The sequence below is a fragment of the Macrobrachium rosenbergii genome, chromosome 29, assembly GCF_040412425.1.
Source record: "Macrobrachium rosenbergii isolate ZJJX-2024 chromosome 29, ASM4041242v1, whole genome shotgun sequence".
NCBI classification, from domain to species: Eukaryota; Metazoa; Arthropoda; class Malacostraca; order Decapoda; family Palaemonidae; genus Macrobrachium; species Macrobrachium rosenbergii.
The window spans coordinates 26,731,968-26,746,967 of record NC_089769.1 but is presented as its reverse complement, the minus strand read 5'-3'; the positions used below and the strand labels follow the sequence as shown (position 1 = coordinate 26,746,967).

The window sequence follows — 15,000 nt, the reverse complement described above, 5'->3', positions numbered from 1 at the left end:
TAGGATAGATCATGTTACTCATCCTGATCCATTACCTGGACGTTGTTCTTGAAATAGTTTACTGAACAGTAAGAAAATGTTTCTGTATTGCCACGAAACCTTTTTTGAGGATAACATTCCTATTGTTAATGATTTGCGCGAGAGCTACTCTGCATGTATGCAGCCTCGGAGGGCTGGGAAGTCATACTGAACAGGAGTATCGATCAGATTTAACAATTACTTTGTATTAAATTTTATACTAATATCGATACACATAGGATATGCTTAAGTAAAATGGTTTTAAAGGTGTTGGCCACTCAGCCTGATATTAAGTTTACTGTAAAATTAGCGTAAACCTTTGCTCAGCTATAGCAAGTGCGAAATGTTTCATTTACTTCCGAGACGCAGGCTCTTGTCAAGTTTACATAGGAGATAAATGACGCTTATCAGGAAGGCTGTATAAAAAATGTTTAATTTGAGGCGTTGCGTAATCTTCTTGAATTTCCTGTCGAATAACGTGTTTCATTTAAATTTCCTGTTATGGTACCAACCAAATGACCAAACCTCAGTCAGTCAGTTCAATCTTGTTTTTCAATGATCGGCACTTGATTAATGATACGAGTACACTATAGACTTTTTACCTAGATTTGTTCGAGATAAAGCTTCCTAGACAGAGTAAACAGAAGTTAGAACGCTCTAACCGGAATAACTCTCAGCTCACACTGGGTTTGTTTTATTGTAACTAGCGTTCAGTGTACAAGCGGTTCTGAGCTCTCTTCAAGACTTCCGGCTAGATATGTTCGTCATCCCTTCTGGCTAGAGTGGTTCCTTCGAGGTATCTTTCCGATGAAAAGTACAAGTGAGATTGCTCGAAAAATATTTTCACTACAACAAAATGAAAGGTTTCCCGAATTATGGAAAATCGTATTAAAAGAATGACGTAATAAAGTATATATATATATATATATATATATATATATATATATATATATATATATATATATATATATATATATATATATATATTCTTGCCAAAGTGGGAAATGGCTAAGGTCAATTACTTGAAATTAACAGTGTATATGAATATATATGTGTGTGTGTTACAGTAAGACTGTGAAACCAGGGATTTCACAAAATCACTGAAATCTTTAGGTAATTCATGAAATCACCAGTTTACTTGGGGGCATTTGATCTCCAAAGGGCTAGTACTAAACACGGCGAGCCAGTGATTCATCTACACTGTTTCGCCACGTTTAGTACTAGCCCCTTGGAGAGCAAATGCACTTAGGGAAATTTGATCCCCGAGGGGCTAGTGCTAAACACGGCGAAAAGTTTTATACACTGTTAATTTTAAGTAATCGGACCTAGGCCACACCACCTCGACTATTTCCCGAATTGACATTTTTTATTACACCGTGATTTATATACAATCATGAAGCTACAAATGTAACAATATCAAATCCACGCTGCTTCGGGAATACCCCTATGGGGAATTATCACGAAGGGGAATTTATAAGTGATAAATGGACGGGCACTGCCGAGTCTCGATCCGCGACACTGATACGCATCCAGCAACTCCAGTCGACTGGAGTTGCTGGATCGATATCTATGTGTCATGAATCGAGGCACTTATAATTCCCCATCAGTGATAATTTGGAGTATTCCCAAAGCAGCGTGGATTTGACTATATTGCGACATTAGTAACTTCATGATTGTATATATAAATCACGGTGTGATAAAAATGTCATACATACATATATATATATTTTATATATATATATATATATATATATATATATATATATATATATATATATATATATATATATATATATAATATACATTATATATACATATATGTGTATATATATTGTATATATATACTTATATATATATACACATATATATGTGTGTACATAATTATATATATATATATACATATATATGCATGTGTATAATGTATATGTGTATGTTTATATATATGTATATGTGTATATATTGATATATATGTATACATATGTACACTCGGCAAGAAAAGTGAGGATACAGTTTTCATTAGATTTCGTTCATCGAATTTTAATTTTTTTCTTACAGAAAACACATAATCTCGGCAAATTTACTCTAGAATATGAAAATGCAATGCAAATTATATCATATATATTAAATCTGCAAAACAAAAATGTTCAGATACTTGAAACCACCATGCATGTCCGAAGTAATCAGAATTTCTCAGATGACTTCGTTCATAGAGATCTAAAAGATAGTGTATGGATATCTCGGTGTAGTACTGTTTATCAGAACGGCAATATTTATTCGTTTTCCGTTATGAACAGGCTTATTATTGCCTCATCATACGAGGTAATGATAATTTATTTAATTTTTACACATTCAAATTTATATTTCACGGTGTTAAAGGTCGGCTGGAATTAGTGGCAGTAAATGATGTGACAGCTAGGGTAGGTTGACCAAATCTATTTAAATCCGCAATAGCGTTCTCTGTGATGTGCGGAGTAGCACCAACTTCGGCGGGAAAACACAAGTAACTGGATGTTTTTGACGTTGCCATAGTTTCTCTCTTTCTCTCTCTCTCTCCATTGCTAAAACACACTATACAAATATAGTATCGCTCAGTCTCTAAAAGAAAAATATAATAAAATGAGTAGCTCTACATATAGGCCTAGGCTCTACACTCTCAGCTCTCTCTCTCTCTCTCTCTCTCTCTCTCTCTCTCTCTCTCTCTCTCTCTCTCTCTCTCTCTCTCTCTCTCTCTCTCTCCATTGCTAAAACATACTATACAAATATAGTATCGCTCAATCTCTAAATGAAAAATAAAATAATGAAATGAGTAGCTCTACATATAGGCCTAGGCTTACACAACAGCAACTCTCTCTCTCTCTCTCTCTCTCTCTCTCTCTTCTCTCTCTCTCATAACATTGCATTCGTTCCTTTATTGTTCCCCATGTTTTTCGTTGGACATTGCTCAAATGTAACCCTTGATTTCATTATGGAAGATTGCGTTTCCGATTACGCAAGCATTCTGTTCATTGTGGTGTCGTAATTCATTTGTTTAAGGTTACTTGGTAGGTTATGTCGAAAAATGTTTATTTTGCTCAGAACTGTCGCTGCAAATTATAACTTGAACGAATACTGTAAAGCTTACTACTGCATTTAAGTATCAATGATTTCAAAACCGTAGAATATGATTGAAAGTTATATAGGAGGTCAAGCAAAAAGCAAACATATTGAGACTGAAGCTCCTCCCCTTCTAAAGTTGCCAGATGTCGCATTAATTAGTAATATATGTCCGAAGATTTAAAAAGAACTGTATCCTCACTGAGTGTACATATATTAATATATATATATATATATATATATATATATATATATATATATATATATATATATATATATATATATATATATAAACATATACATATATATACATATTTATGTGTTACATATATATATAAAAATCTGTCCCACATTAGACATGTTCAGGGGACATTTGTTCATATATACCTGTACTTCCATGAAACTTCAACCTTTTGTGGCATGGAAAAAACGCTTAGATACAGTCCAGTCTATGGAAGCTGTAGACAGCAAATATTGTTGTAGCGAACGCACACTTCATGAGTCTCGCTAGAGAAAGTCTAGCTATATTTTCCTCCACTTTTGGTGTTACTCAAAGTACCTGAGAGTCTGCGTGAAACATCCAACTACTTTGAACAAGTAGAAGTTGAGTGATTAAATGAATCAACGGAATTTGAAGTATTGGCAATTTTAGAGACTGTGTCAATTTTGAACATCAAAAATGAGAAGAATTTCGAACATTCTTTGACCAAAGAGAACAGTTCAGTAATTGCAACAGACTGGCCCTTTACGGAAGAGTATAGCGCGCATAAAGCAACGTGCGCTAGCGAACGCGTGCGTTGTCTTCAAAGAAGTATCGTAGCTTCTAGCCAGTTGGCAGCTGCAAAAAGGGAAAAATTATGAAAGGAATTTTCCTTTTTTTTTTTCAATGTAATATGAACCACTTTCAAGTCTTTGTAGAAAGAATCGGGAAACTGGTGAGAAAGAATGTTCTAAGCAAAAACAATTTTTCTGTAATATTTCTTTAAAATATTTTCTTATTAAGGAACCTGATATGAGACAACCATTAGACCTCTCCCCACGCCACAAGCCATCCCGTCTCCCTCCATAATGACACGTCATCGAGTGTGGTAATGATGCTCATCTTGAAAATTATTTGGCCCCAAGTGAACTCAATTAAGGAGTCAAGTTTAAAATCATATTGTATATGAAGCCATTACTGTGAGGGAGGATATTTTTGAACCCCTTTATCTGAGTGACTTTAAATTAGTTTGAGATTGGAATTCTTTTCAAGTAAAATGAGGCCAGCACTGGATACGCTTTCGTGAAGACGGGTGCTGAAGACAATTAAATTGTTAATGCCTTTATTTTCCTCAAGAAACTGTGCAGGCGCCATAGTTTTAAAGTATGTGATGCTAATGACGTGATGATTATGCAGTGGCATACGTTTATTTTTTTTTAATCACAGAACATCAATAAAACGTCTTGTCTCTTTCTGTCAGTGAAAAACTAACATTTTCATTCGTTTATATTTTCAGATGCCTCCTGTCAGCTCTCACTGGGTCCATAATGCGGCCCCCTTTGACTTGTCAGGTGCATCATATCATTTTTTCTTTGAAAAAATTATATATATATATATATATATATGTATATATATATATATATATACACAATCATGAAACTACAAATGTCGCTTAATATCGAAATTCACGCTACCTCGGTATATCTCCGTTGGAGAATTGTCGCCGAAGGGAATTTATATAGGGTTTGTGTCCCCACGATTCCAATTCATTTATCACTTATATAAATTCCCCTTCGGCGACAATTCTCCAACGGAGATATACTGAGGTAACGTGAATTTGATATTGTGACATTTGTAGCTTTGATTGTATATAAATCACGGTGTGATAAAAATTTCATATATATACATATGCGTGTGTGTATATACATATATATATATACATACAGTATATATATATAGATAGATATATATCATTTACTGCACAGGTATTAATATCAAATATGTAATACGTCAATACCATTTCAACACAATATTCTCTTTCTACATATTGCTGAGGCCTTATCTTTGTCGGTTCGCCATTATTCTTTTGACGCGTGTAAATAAAGAGAATTCTTTCTTAGCTATTTACAGCACGACGAGAATTACTTCTTAGCAATATGAGGAATGAATATGATTCTTTTGTTATTTAAAGAGAGAACAATGTTGGTTATTCTGCCAGTTAGGGACATAATGAGACATATTTCTCTGCCATTTAGGGATAACCAGAATGGTCCCTCTGCCATTTAGGGGCAACCAGAATGCTTTCTCTGCCATTTAGGGACAACCAGAATGCTTCCTCTGCCATTTAGGGACAACCAGAATGCTTCCTCTGCCATTTAGGGACAACCAGAATCCTCTGCCATTTAGGGACAACCAGAATGCTTCCTCTGTCATTTAGGGGCAACCAGAATGCTTCCTCTGTCATTTAGGGGCAACCAGAATGCTTCCTCTGTCATTTAGGGGCAACCAGAATGCTTCCTCTGTCATTTAGGGGCAACCAGAATGCTTCCTCCGCCATTTAGGAACATAACGAGAATTATTCTCCTACCATTTAGGGACCTACCAAGAATTATTCCTGTATCATCTGGCACATTAGAAATATTCCTGTTCAGTCTAATTAGGACACGACGAGAAACATTCCTCTACCATTTGGGCATATAAGAATTATTCTTTTGCTATTTGCGAACATTCATTAGAATGATCAACTTGCCATTTGGGGACAGTAGGAGAGTTTCCCTTTTCATCTGAGGATATTAAGGCAGTTTTTCATTTTCCATTTAGAGCTCTTGCAAAAATTTAGATCTCTGCAATTTGAGGACAATATGTGAACTATGTTTCCATTTCCATTACGATAATTATGCGTCTGCTTTTGGAAAGTATAAAGAGTTCGTTTTGTCATTTTGTGACAATATTAATTATTCCTCTTCCGTTTGGAAACAAAACAAATTTTGTATTCGTTAGCCATTTGTTCACATATTCCTCTTTTATTGCTGTCTTAAAGGAGAAGATGTTTATTGACATTTCTTTCTTTATTCATTCATTCTCAATATTTCTGTAAAAGAAAAACCTGAACATATGTTATGCCAGATTTAGTTCAGGGAGAGAGAGCAGATCTGTAGTTTGCAGAGGTTGCACTGTTAAATCTTTCACAGAAAGACATAAAATCTCTCACATTTCTACGTAAAGTGGTAGGGTAATGACCAGTAAGTCTTGAGAAATAGTTGTACTTCCACACTCGCAAAGATGCTAATGCGTTGAAACAGAAAAATTCTGAGTTGCAAACTCTCGAATACTCCGTATGCGGATCTTTCAGGATAATGAAATTCATCTGCATCCCCCAAAGGTAGCACAGAAAAAAATACAAAAAGAAAAACTGAACTATTTCCAGCCCCGAGCCATCACATCTAAACTGCGATATATACCTAAAAGTTAGTCGTGTTTGGAGGGCATCCTGTGTCTTGCTCCTCTTCGTATTTGCATTAGAGGTTCTCAGGCCTTTGGGGGTCAACCTTTTCCTCTTCTTATTTTGCTAAGAATGGAGATACTGGAGGTGGAGCACTTGCAACAGAATTGGGAAAGAGTTGTATATTTAATTCTACTAAAAGACTTTTACTACAGTTTAATAAAGTTATGATCATTTTCTTCACTTATAGATTTTCCATATTTAAATCGTAGATGGTTTCAAAGTCCTGATCAATGACATTAAGAAGCACTTCATAAACATCCAAGAGAATAATTGACTGATAAATATTTTACCGTAATTAAAAGTAAATAGAATATAAGAAGCGAGGGTATTTCCAGGTTCAGGAATAGTCTGATAATATTTGGAGAGTATCATAAAGTCACCATCATCCATCCTCTAGTGTGATCATAGAATTTCCTTGTCCTAATTATACAGAATACAAGTTAAAGGTTTAATGTACAGTAGACACCCATACCACGTCCCATTAGTAATCAGTGTCAAATTGATCTCTTCGAGATAGTAATTTGGGATTTTCATAAATCTTTTAGCCATGTAACATTACCTGTTCGCCAGCTGTTCCTTGAACCGGTTTAGCAATCAGTCAGTCAAGTAGATATTGATTGCCTATGCCTGAGAGAGAATAGAAAAAATGAGGTACAGCAAGAAGAAATAAAACTGGACCGACTCAATTTTCTTTTACTACTTAATTTCTGTGTCACAATATGGGAACTACAAGTACAAATTCTTTAGGCTTTCTTATTTAACTTGACAAAAATAGGAAAAAAAAGACAGAGAAATTTTTGTATTATTCGGCAGGCTAAAAAAACTTTACAACGCTTTCAGCAAAAATGGATGAGTCTCTGGGGTTCGTTCATTACTTGCAGCTATAGGAAAAAAGTTGTTTCCCTGCAGTTTGGGATATTACTGGGATGCCGCTGGGAACTATTATTATTCTTCTTTTTCCCGTCTTCGTGGAGAGAGAGAGAGAGAGAGAGAGAGAGAGAGAGAGAGAGAGAGAGAGAGAGACCTTCCTGTCAGTTGAGTTAAGAGCATATCTCTCTCTCTCTCTCAGTTCTCTCTCATCTCTCTCTCTCTCTCTCTCTCTCTCTCTCTCTCTCAAAATTATTACTTTATTAATCGAATGGATATCTCTCTCTCTCTCTCTCTCTCTCTCTCTCTCTCTCTCTCTCTCTCTCTCTCTCTCTCTCTCTCAGCAGTATTGAAGTGACTGCAGTGAGAGAAGAGACAGACCCGGACACTCAAACATTAAATGCAATCAGTGGTATTGATTGAAAGTTTTTCAATTGGAATCCTAGTCCCGGAGCCTCCTTTTTTCGGAAATTACCATTTGTAAAACTTGAAACCATCAGTTTTCCTTCCTCATTCTTCTTAAGATTAAGAGATCTGAAAGTTTGTTTCATCAGGTATTCTACATTATTCAGTGTTCTAAAGAAAGTCCCACTATTCAAAACTTCTTCCACTCCCTCTTACTTGGGAACCTTCTCTAATCGTTAAAAAATATGAGTAAACTTTAAAAGACTTTTATAGATTACAGGTAATTATACACAAGTATCCCTTGCCAAGACGTATATGCATAAAAGTGGACATGAGTTCATCCTAATATCCATTCCACTTAGAGTGACTGGTACAGTAATTGGAAAGATTCGTGGAATGTCTGCGCATATACTCATATACACACTTTCATATTATGTCCAGTGGTGACAAAATAAGACTATTTTGGCGATGAAGATGCGTATTACGACGTGCATAAGAAAATGTGATTGTTAAGAAAATCAACGCTTCTAATCATTCTGTTACTTCAGCCAAAGTAAAAGCTTGAAATACTTTATCAGAAATGAAGTGTAAAATTCAAAGCAGCGAATCATCTATGAAAAGAACGATTTTAGCGATTACTGTCAATAAACTTGATGAAAATGCAAGAAGTGAAATACCGAGTTTACCAACTGTTTTGTTCCATTTGGGCCAAAGTGTGTACCGGCGAATTTCTGACCTTTGTTATAAGCGTCAGTATAATAGACAATAATTTTCTGCAAACAGTCAGAATGTTTTGTGTTTTAGCGTACTTGCCCACTGAAGAAGTGATGGCTGCATTTGAGGATCTTTGTGGAGCTGAATCAATACCGATGGATTTTATTAGTTGCTTTGAATTAACATACATCGCTGCAATACGTGGTCGGCGCCATAGAAGAGAAGCTCCTTTATATCCTATAGAATTTTGGAACCTCCGAAGCCGTGCTGTGGATAATAATTTAGCTCGCAATGATAATGCCTCAGAAGGATTTCAGTTAGCTTTAGGGATGTTACTCTGTAGCAAGCAAAAATCCCAGAAGCTGGAAATTCACTGACGCTTTGAAAAAGGAAGAGGACTCGCACAAACGAAAATTTCACATTCGCAGCAGGAGAAAGACAAAACAAACAAGAAAATTTCACATTCGCAGCAGGAGAAAGACAAAACAAACAAGAAAATTTCACATTCGCAGCAGGAGAAAGACAAAACAAACAAGAAAATTTCACATTCGCAGCAGGAGAAAGACAAAACAAACAAGAAAATTTAACATTCGCAGCAGGAGAAAGACAAAACAAACAAGAAAATTTAACATTCGCAGCAGGAGAAAGACAAAACAAACAAGAAAATGTGAAAAACTTGACACATGTATTGAGACGTTAGAGGAAAAGTAAGATGGAAATAACCAAACTGAATTTTTAAAAGCTATTGCTTTTAGCTTTATGATTTTTAGTTTTCTAAAAAGAAAACTATTGTCCCGGCTTTGTCTATCCGTCCGCACTTTTTCTGTCCGCCCTCAGATCTTAAAAACTACTGAGGCTAAAGGGCTGGAAATTGGTACGTTGATCATTCTCCCTCCAATCATCAAATATACTAAATTGCAGCCCTCTAGCCTCAGTAGTTTTTATTTTATTTAAGGTTAAAGTTAGCCATAATTGTGTATCTGGCAACTATATGGGACAGGCCAACACGGGGCCGTGGTTCAAGTTTCATGTGCCGCGGCTCGTACAGCATTATACCGAGACCACCAAAAGATAGATCTATTTTCGGTAGCCTTGATTATACGCTATACAGAAAACTTGATTGCGCCGAAGAAACTTGGGCGTATTTTCTACTTGTTTATAATGTAAAGAATAGATAAACATTTTTATTCTATTGTTGTTTTACTTAACACATTTCCTTTTTTTGGTAGACAAAAAATTCAGAAGCTATTTGCATTACGGTTATAGAAAAGTAGCTTGAGACCGAATTTACCAAGACCAAATTTTCGAGACCAAGTTTTCCAAGACCGAATTTTCTGTCCACTTATCTATATAATACTAAAACTGTGAAACGTTTGTTTGTTTGTTTGCACGATTGAGCACACAATCAAGGTTTGGAGCTACATGTTGGGATTCCTGGATCTTTCTTTGAGTAGCTTCTGGACTCGTGACTTGTGGTGGCGGATCTGGATCCGCGTGAAGGAAATTGAAATGAGAGAGTCAGTTCTGAATCCATAGCGAAAATGTCTCCTTAACTGAATCCGCAAAATTTTCTCCGAACTTCAAAGTCAATTTGGATTTGCCTTTCTTTTCAACGGCTCTTCATTCCTCATACTGTGGCCGAGACTTCGGGTTGAGGATTTACCGAATCTTGCCTTGACTTTGCTTTTTCTTTCTTTTCTTTCGGTTTCTCTTCCTCTCCACATAGTGTCCAGTAGAGTTTCTCGACTCCGTGGGGGTGTCAGGATTACCGCCTCATAAGCTGGAACTCAAAAAAGACTCTTCCATTATCGTGATGAGAAACTTAGATCCTCCACGCCTGTGCAACGGTACACGCTTCATAACTGAGGAATTGTACGAAAATTTAATAGTAGCCAAAATTATTACTTCTGCGTTCAAAGATGAAATAGTTCTCATTCCAAGCATAAAACTTATATCAGCAAGCAATGGCATTCCACTACAACGCGTGCAGTTTCCAGTTCAGTCATGTTTTGCCATGACTGTTCATAAAGCACAAGGTCAAACAATGGATAATGTTTTGATTTGCCTTGAGAAGCCTGTGTTTCAGAATGGCCAATTAATTATACGTAGTACTAAGCCGAGGGAGAAGAAAGGAATATCTCAAAGATTTCGTTAAAAATGCACCTTTGGTTAAACTGTAGTAAAAATAAATGTTCTTCTGTAATAATATTATTTGATGTTTTTGTTAATGTTATATAGAATTCACGAGATTTCAAACTTTTCGTTAAAATGGACCATTTGTTAAAAATGTAGTAAATAAAGTTATTCTTCTGTAATAATAATAATTGGCGATTTTGTTAATGTTATGGAGAATTCACTGGATTTCAATCTAGTATTGTATAAATATATATCTGTCAATATAAATTGTGTGTATGTTTTCTCTATATATTTATAAATATATATATATATATATATATATATTTATATATATATATATATATATATATATATATATATATATGTATATATATATATATATATATGTATATATATATATATATATATATATATATATATATATATATATATATATATATATATATATATAATACACATTTAAAATTTACTGGCCACTTTTTTATAATAACCAGATGCTCTCTTGCCTTTTTGATTACTCCACACTCTGGTTACAATTGTCTCAACAAAACCTAAGATCAAAATGCAAAACCAAATGAAGAAATTATAACGCCTGTTGGAGTTTCGAAGCCGCATTCAGTTCGTTTATATATATATATATATATATATATATATATATATATATATATATATATATATATATATATATATATATATATATATATATATATATATATACACATATATATATATATATATATATGTATGTGTATGTCTGTGCGAGTGTTTGTGTATATGCACACTGGAGGTAATTGTTGAAATGATAAAGTAGGCTAATTACGAATTACATTGTTTGATCCACTGGATTCGTCAGTACAACCAAATTGAACTTAACCTCTAGGGAAGACAGGGATATTTTTCATTTTTATCTTACAGACTTCCCCGAAGAATATGTACCTTTTAAACAACAGGCTTTGAAGTAGTCTCTCTCTCTCTCTCTCTCTCTCTCTCTCTCTCTCTCTCTCTCTCTCTCTCTCTCTCTCTCTCTGGAAATGCGAGTACGAACTACGTGTCAGAGAAGACAGCCATTATATCGGGAGGTCTCATGCAATGACATTTCATTTTATAGAAGCAACATTCGTTCTCAGCTCTCTATGGGAACCGTCGGACACCAGACGTTTGACTTTTTTCTTGTTCACTTGACTCTATATGACCTCCTTTGTCTATTTTTTGTTGCTTATAAAGTTTCTCGTTACATGAAAACGGCTCTCTCGGGCGCGTTGCTTGATAAATTAGGTAATATGTTTTATGCATTATAGTAGCATTAGCAGCAGACTTTGGAAAAGTAAAACATTTTTTCATTGTTGGCGACTGTTATTACTTTGTTTTTCTTGCCAGGTCGTTAGGTAAAAGGTCAAACATTTTTTAGTAATTGTCGACAAGTTTTTCCGTAACTTTTATGATAAAACAGTAATGTCTTGGGCAGAACATTAATTATCTTACATTTGTGTTTGCGTGTGTGTGTGTGTGAGTCTGTACGTCAGTGCGCGCCCGCGCGTTCCTTTCGGTAGCTGATAAGTCATCTCTTCAATATCGCGTATGAGTAATTACATTCCCTCCATGATTTTTTATGATCATTTTACACGCAACGTAATTTGCATAATGCTGCTTTAATCCTCAGAGACGTCAAAATGAAGACGTGCAGCCCAACCACATACGTCTAGATCTGAAGGAATTTTAGGCCATGAAAGTCCGGAGCCTAAAGGTTCCTCTGCCCTTTAGTGGGCGAGAAATATCGGATATCGGACACCAAGCTTGCATCCTGCATCCTCCCTTTGCGCTGCTCACATGCCAATTTTGACGTTGCCGGGTCCTCTCTTGCAATTCTGTGTATATACTTTTATATATTCCGTACGACAGTTTTATATTCTTTTTGCTTTTTGACTTCTAAATATTTGTGGTTACGTAATATTAGTCAGGATAATTATTACCGTCTCATATTGCACTAGGCAAGTCCCAGTCATTGCTATCCACTTTTGGGGTAAAAGCAGCTCAGTACATTATTTGCTTTAGCCTACGTGAATATTGATCATTACTGTCAAAACTTCGACATTCCAGCTTACTGGCCCTATCCCCCTTTCTGCTATGCCAGGCATAAGTAAAGTTAATATTAGAGAAGGTAAATGCTGGAAACTTATGTCGCTGTTTGTGTTATTATTATTATTTTTTTTTTCTTAGCTTCGATACTCGTTCGACCCGATGGCTTCGGGGGATGTGAGGCAGAAATTCGCGCTCAAGACCAACGGAGAATTGTGGACGACTCAGCCTCTTGACAGAGAGCAGTTTAAACAATACAAAATCCCCATAAAAGTGACAGATGGCGTCCCAGGTAAATAGATATGCAAATGTTCATAAAATAATATAGAAAACTTTATGCAACTCAAGCCCATTCTTGCACTAGTCCAGTATTTCCCAAATTTCACTTCCATCTTAGAACTTTCGATTTCTCACCTAAGTGTCTGCTCTGCCAATCATTTTCATCACTCTCCAAATTGCATTCTATGAAGCTACTGATAACTGAATTGTTTCGTGACAAACAATTGACCCGAACACCCTTTTCCTATCTAAGGCCACACAGCTCCTCCCATATGAGTCCTCCTGTCCTCTTTCTTACTGTCTCATTCAAAATCTTGCCATACACTCTTTCATCCGCTTCATTCTTATATGATATCCTCACTTACTTCTTGCAACACGCTTCTGTCTTAACTGCATTTACATCATTTGTCTTCTGCCTCTATTGTTACCAATGCCAGTCCCGCAACCGCACTCTGGTAGTCTCCCTTTGGCTCTATTGTTCCCAATTCATTCCTGCAGCCGACCTTCCTGTTTCTCCTGGCAGCTCACGAGCGAATGACCATCTACTGGATCACGGTACAAGACCTGAACGACGTGGCTCCCGCCTTCGATTACTTGAACGGCATCTATGAGGTGGAATTGCCCGAGAACCGAGAAGTTGGAAAGTCTACCGGAATCAAGTTAGTCGTCAATGATTCGGACGTTGGTAAGGATATTCAGTTCGAAAGTGTTCTTTTGTTTCTTTTCCTTTCAGCAGTTTAAATTTTTAGGCACAATATCCCTGGTAGTTTCGTCCCTCTCTTTTATGGTGTAGTTTGGTTATTTATTTATCTATTTAGAATTTTACAAAGGAGATATTTTCTCTCTCTCTCTCTCTCTCTCTCTCTCTCTCTCTCTCTCTCTCTCTCTCTCTCTCTCTCTCTCTCTCTCTCCTACTTATGTACCCCTAAATGAACAAGATTTTTTTATGGCATAAGTAATAGTTGTCAATGATAATAAGTATAAAAAATGGATAAATTTCTCGTGCTAATACCTTGACAGGCCTAAGTTTTTTTTTTTATGCCTGTGCTAACCATCTATAACCAGGCTTTAATTACAGTAATCTTACTCCCCTTTCATACATTTCTAAGAATTGGACTACGCCAGTTCCATTTTATTCAAATGCAAAGGCCAGTTGCACGTCCAGCTTGATGGCCTTTCATAGGCCAGTCCAAAGAAGACAAGAAAAAGAAAAGAGGGATAAAGAAGAGGCTCAGCTGCTAATGGGCAATAGATCTAATTCTCAAAGGAAGGAATGGTAATATGAGTTGAGAGAAACTGAGGCAGGTAGAGAATTCCAAGGTTTCTGCTACCGTTGTCATAGAATAACTTCCCTTTGATAATTAGAGAGTATTTTCTGGCCACTTTAAACAATTCTCCGTGGTTTAATGGGCTATCAATGTCCTCATTATTAATTCATCGAAATCTTTTCCTCAGGAGAGTTTTTGTTTCGGCTCACTGGACTATAGTGTCTCTCTCTCTCTCTCTCTCTCTCTCTCTCTCTCTCTCTCTCTCTCTCTCTCTCTCTCTCTCTCTCTCTCTCTGGGAGATTTCTGTCTTATTGGTCATATTCCGTAAAATGTTTTAATTATATCCTTCCGTCAAGGGGGAAGATAATGAGGGAAAAGTAAGGAAAGATTCATGAAGAGCTGTGATTATCAAAACATAAAATTCATTTTCTTTTTCTATAGAAAGACGTATGAACAACAATTCACATCTGACGTAACATATATGTAAATACGATGCTTTGTTCTTTACACAGGCATACCTTTTCCATCGGAAGAATAAGTTTTAAGAAAAAGTAAGACTATATGCCAGTCCCTTATTGACCCTGAAAAATAATACATTCATCGTCGTGCAATCAGTCTATTGAAATTGAGCAAAAGCATCTCTTAGGCCCTAGGGCTCT

General features: G+C 35.9%; 1 protein-coding gene across 1 annotated transcript in view; it reads left to right on the top strand.

Annotated features, from left to right (window-relative positions):
- LOC136854441 (DE-cadherin-like) overlaps positions 1-15,000 on the top strand; it is a 164,846-nt gene that overhangs the window by 68,112 nt on the left and 81,734 nt on the right. The window contains 2 exon segments of the mRNA XM_067130734.1: positions 12,936-13,086; positions 13,597-13,758. Coding sequence (XP_066986835.1) covers positions 12,936-13,086; positions 13,597-13,758 — 313 coding nt within the window.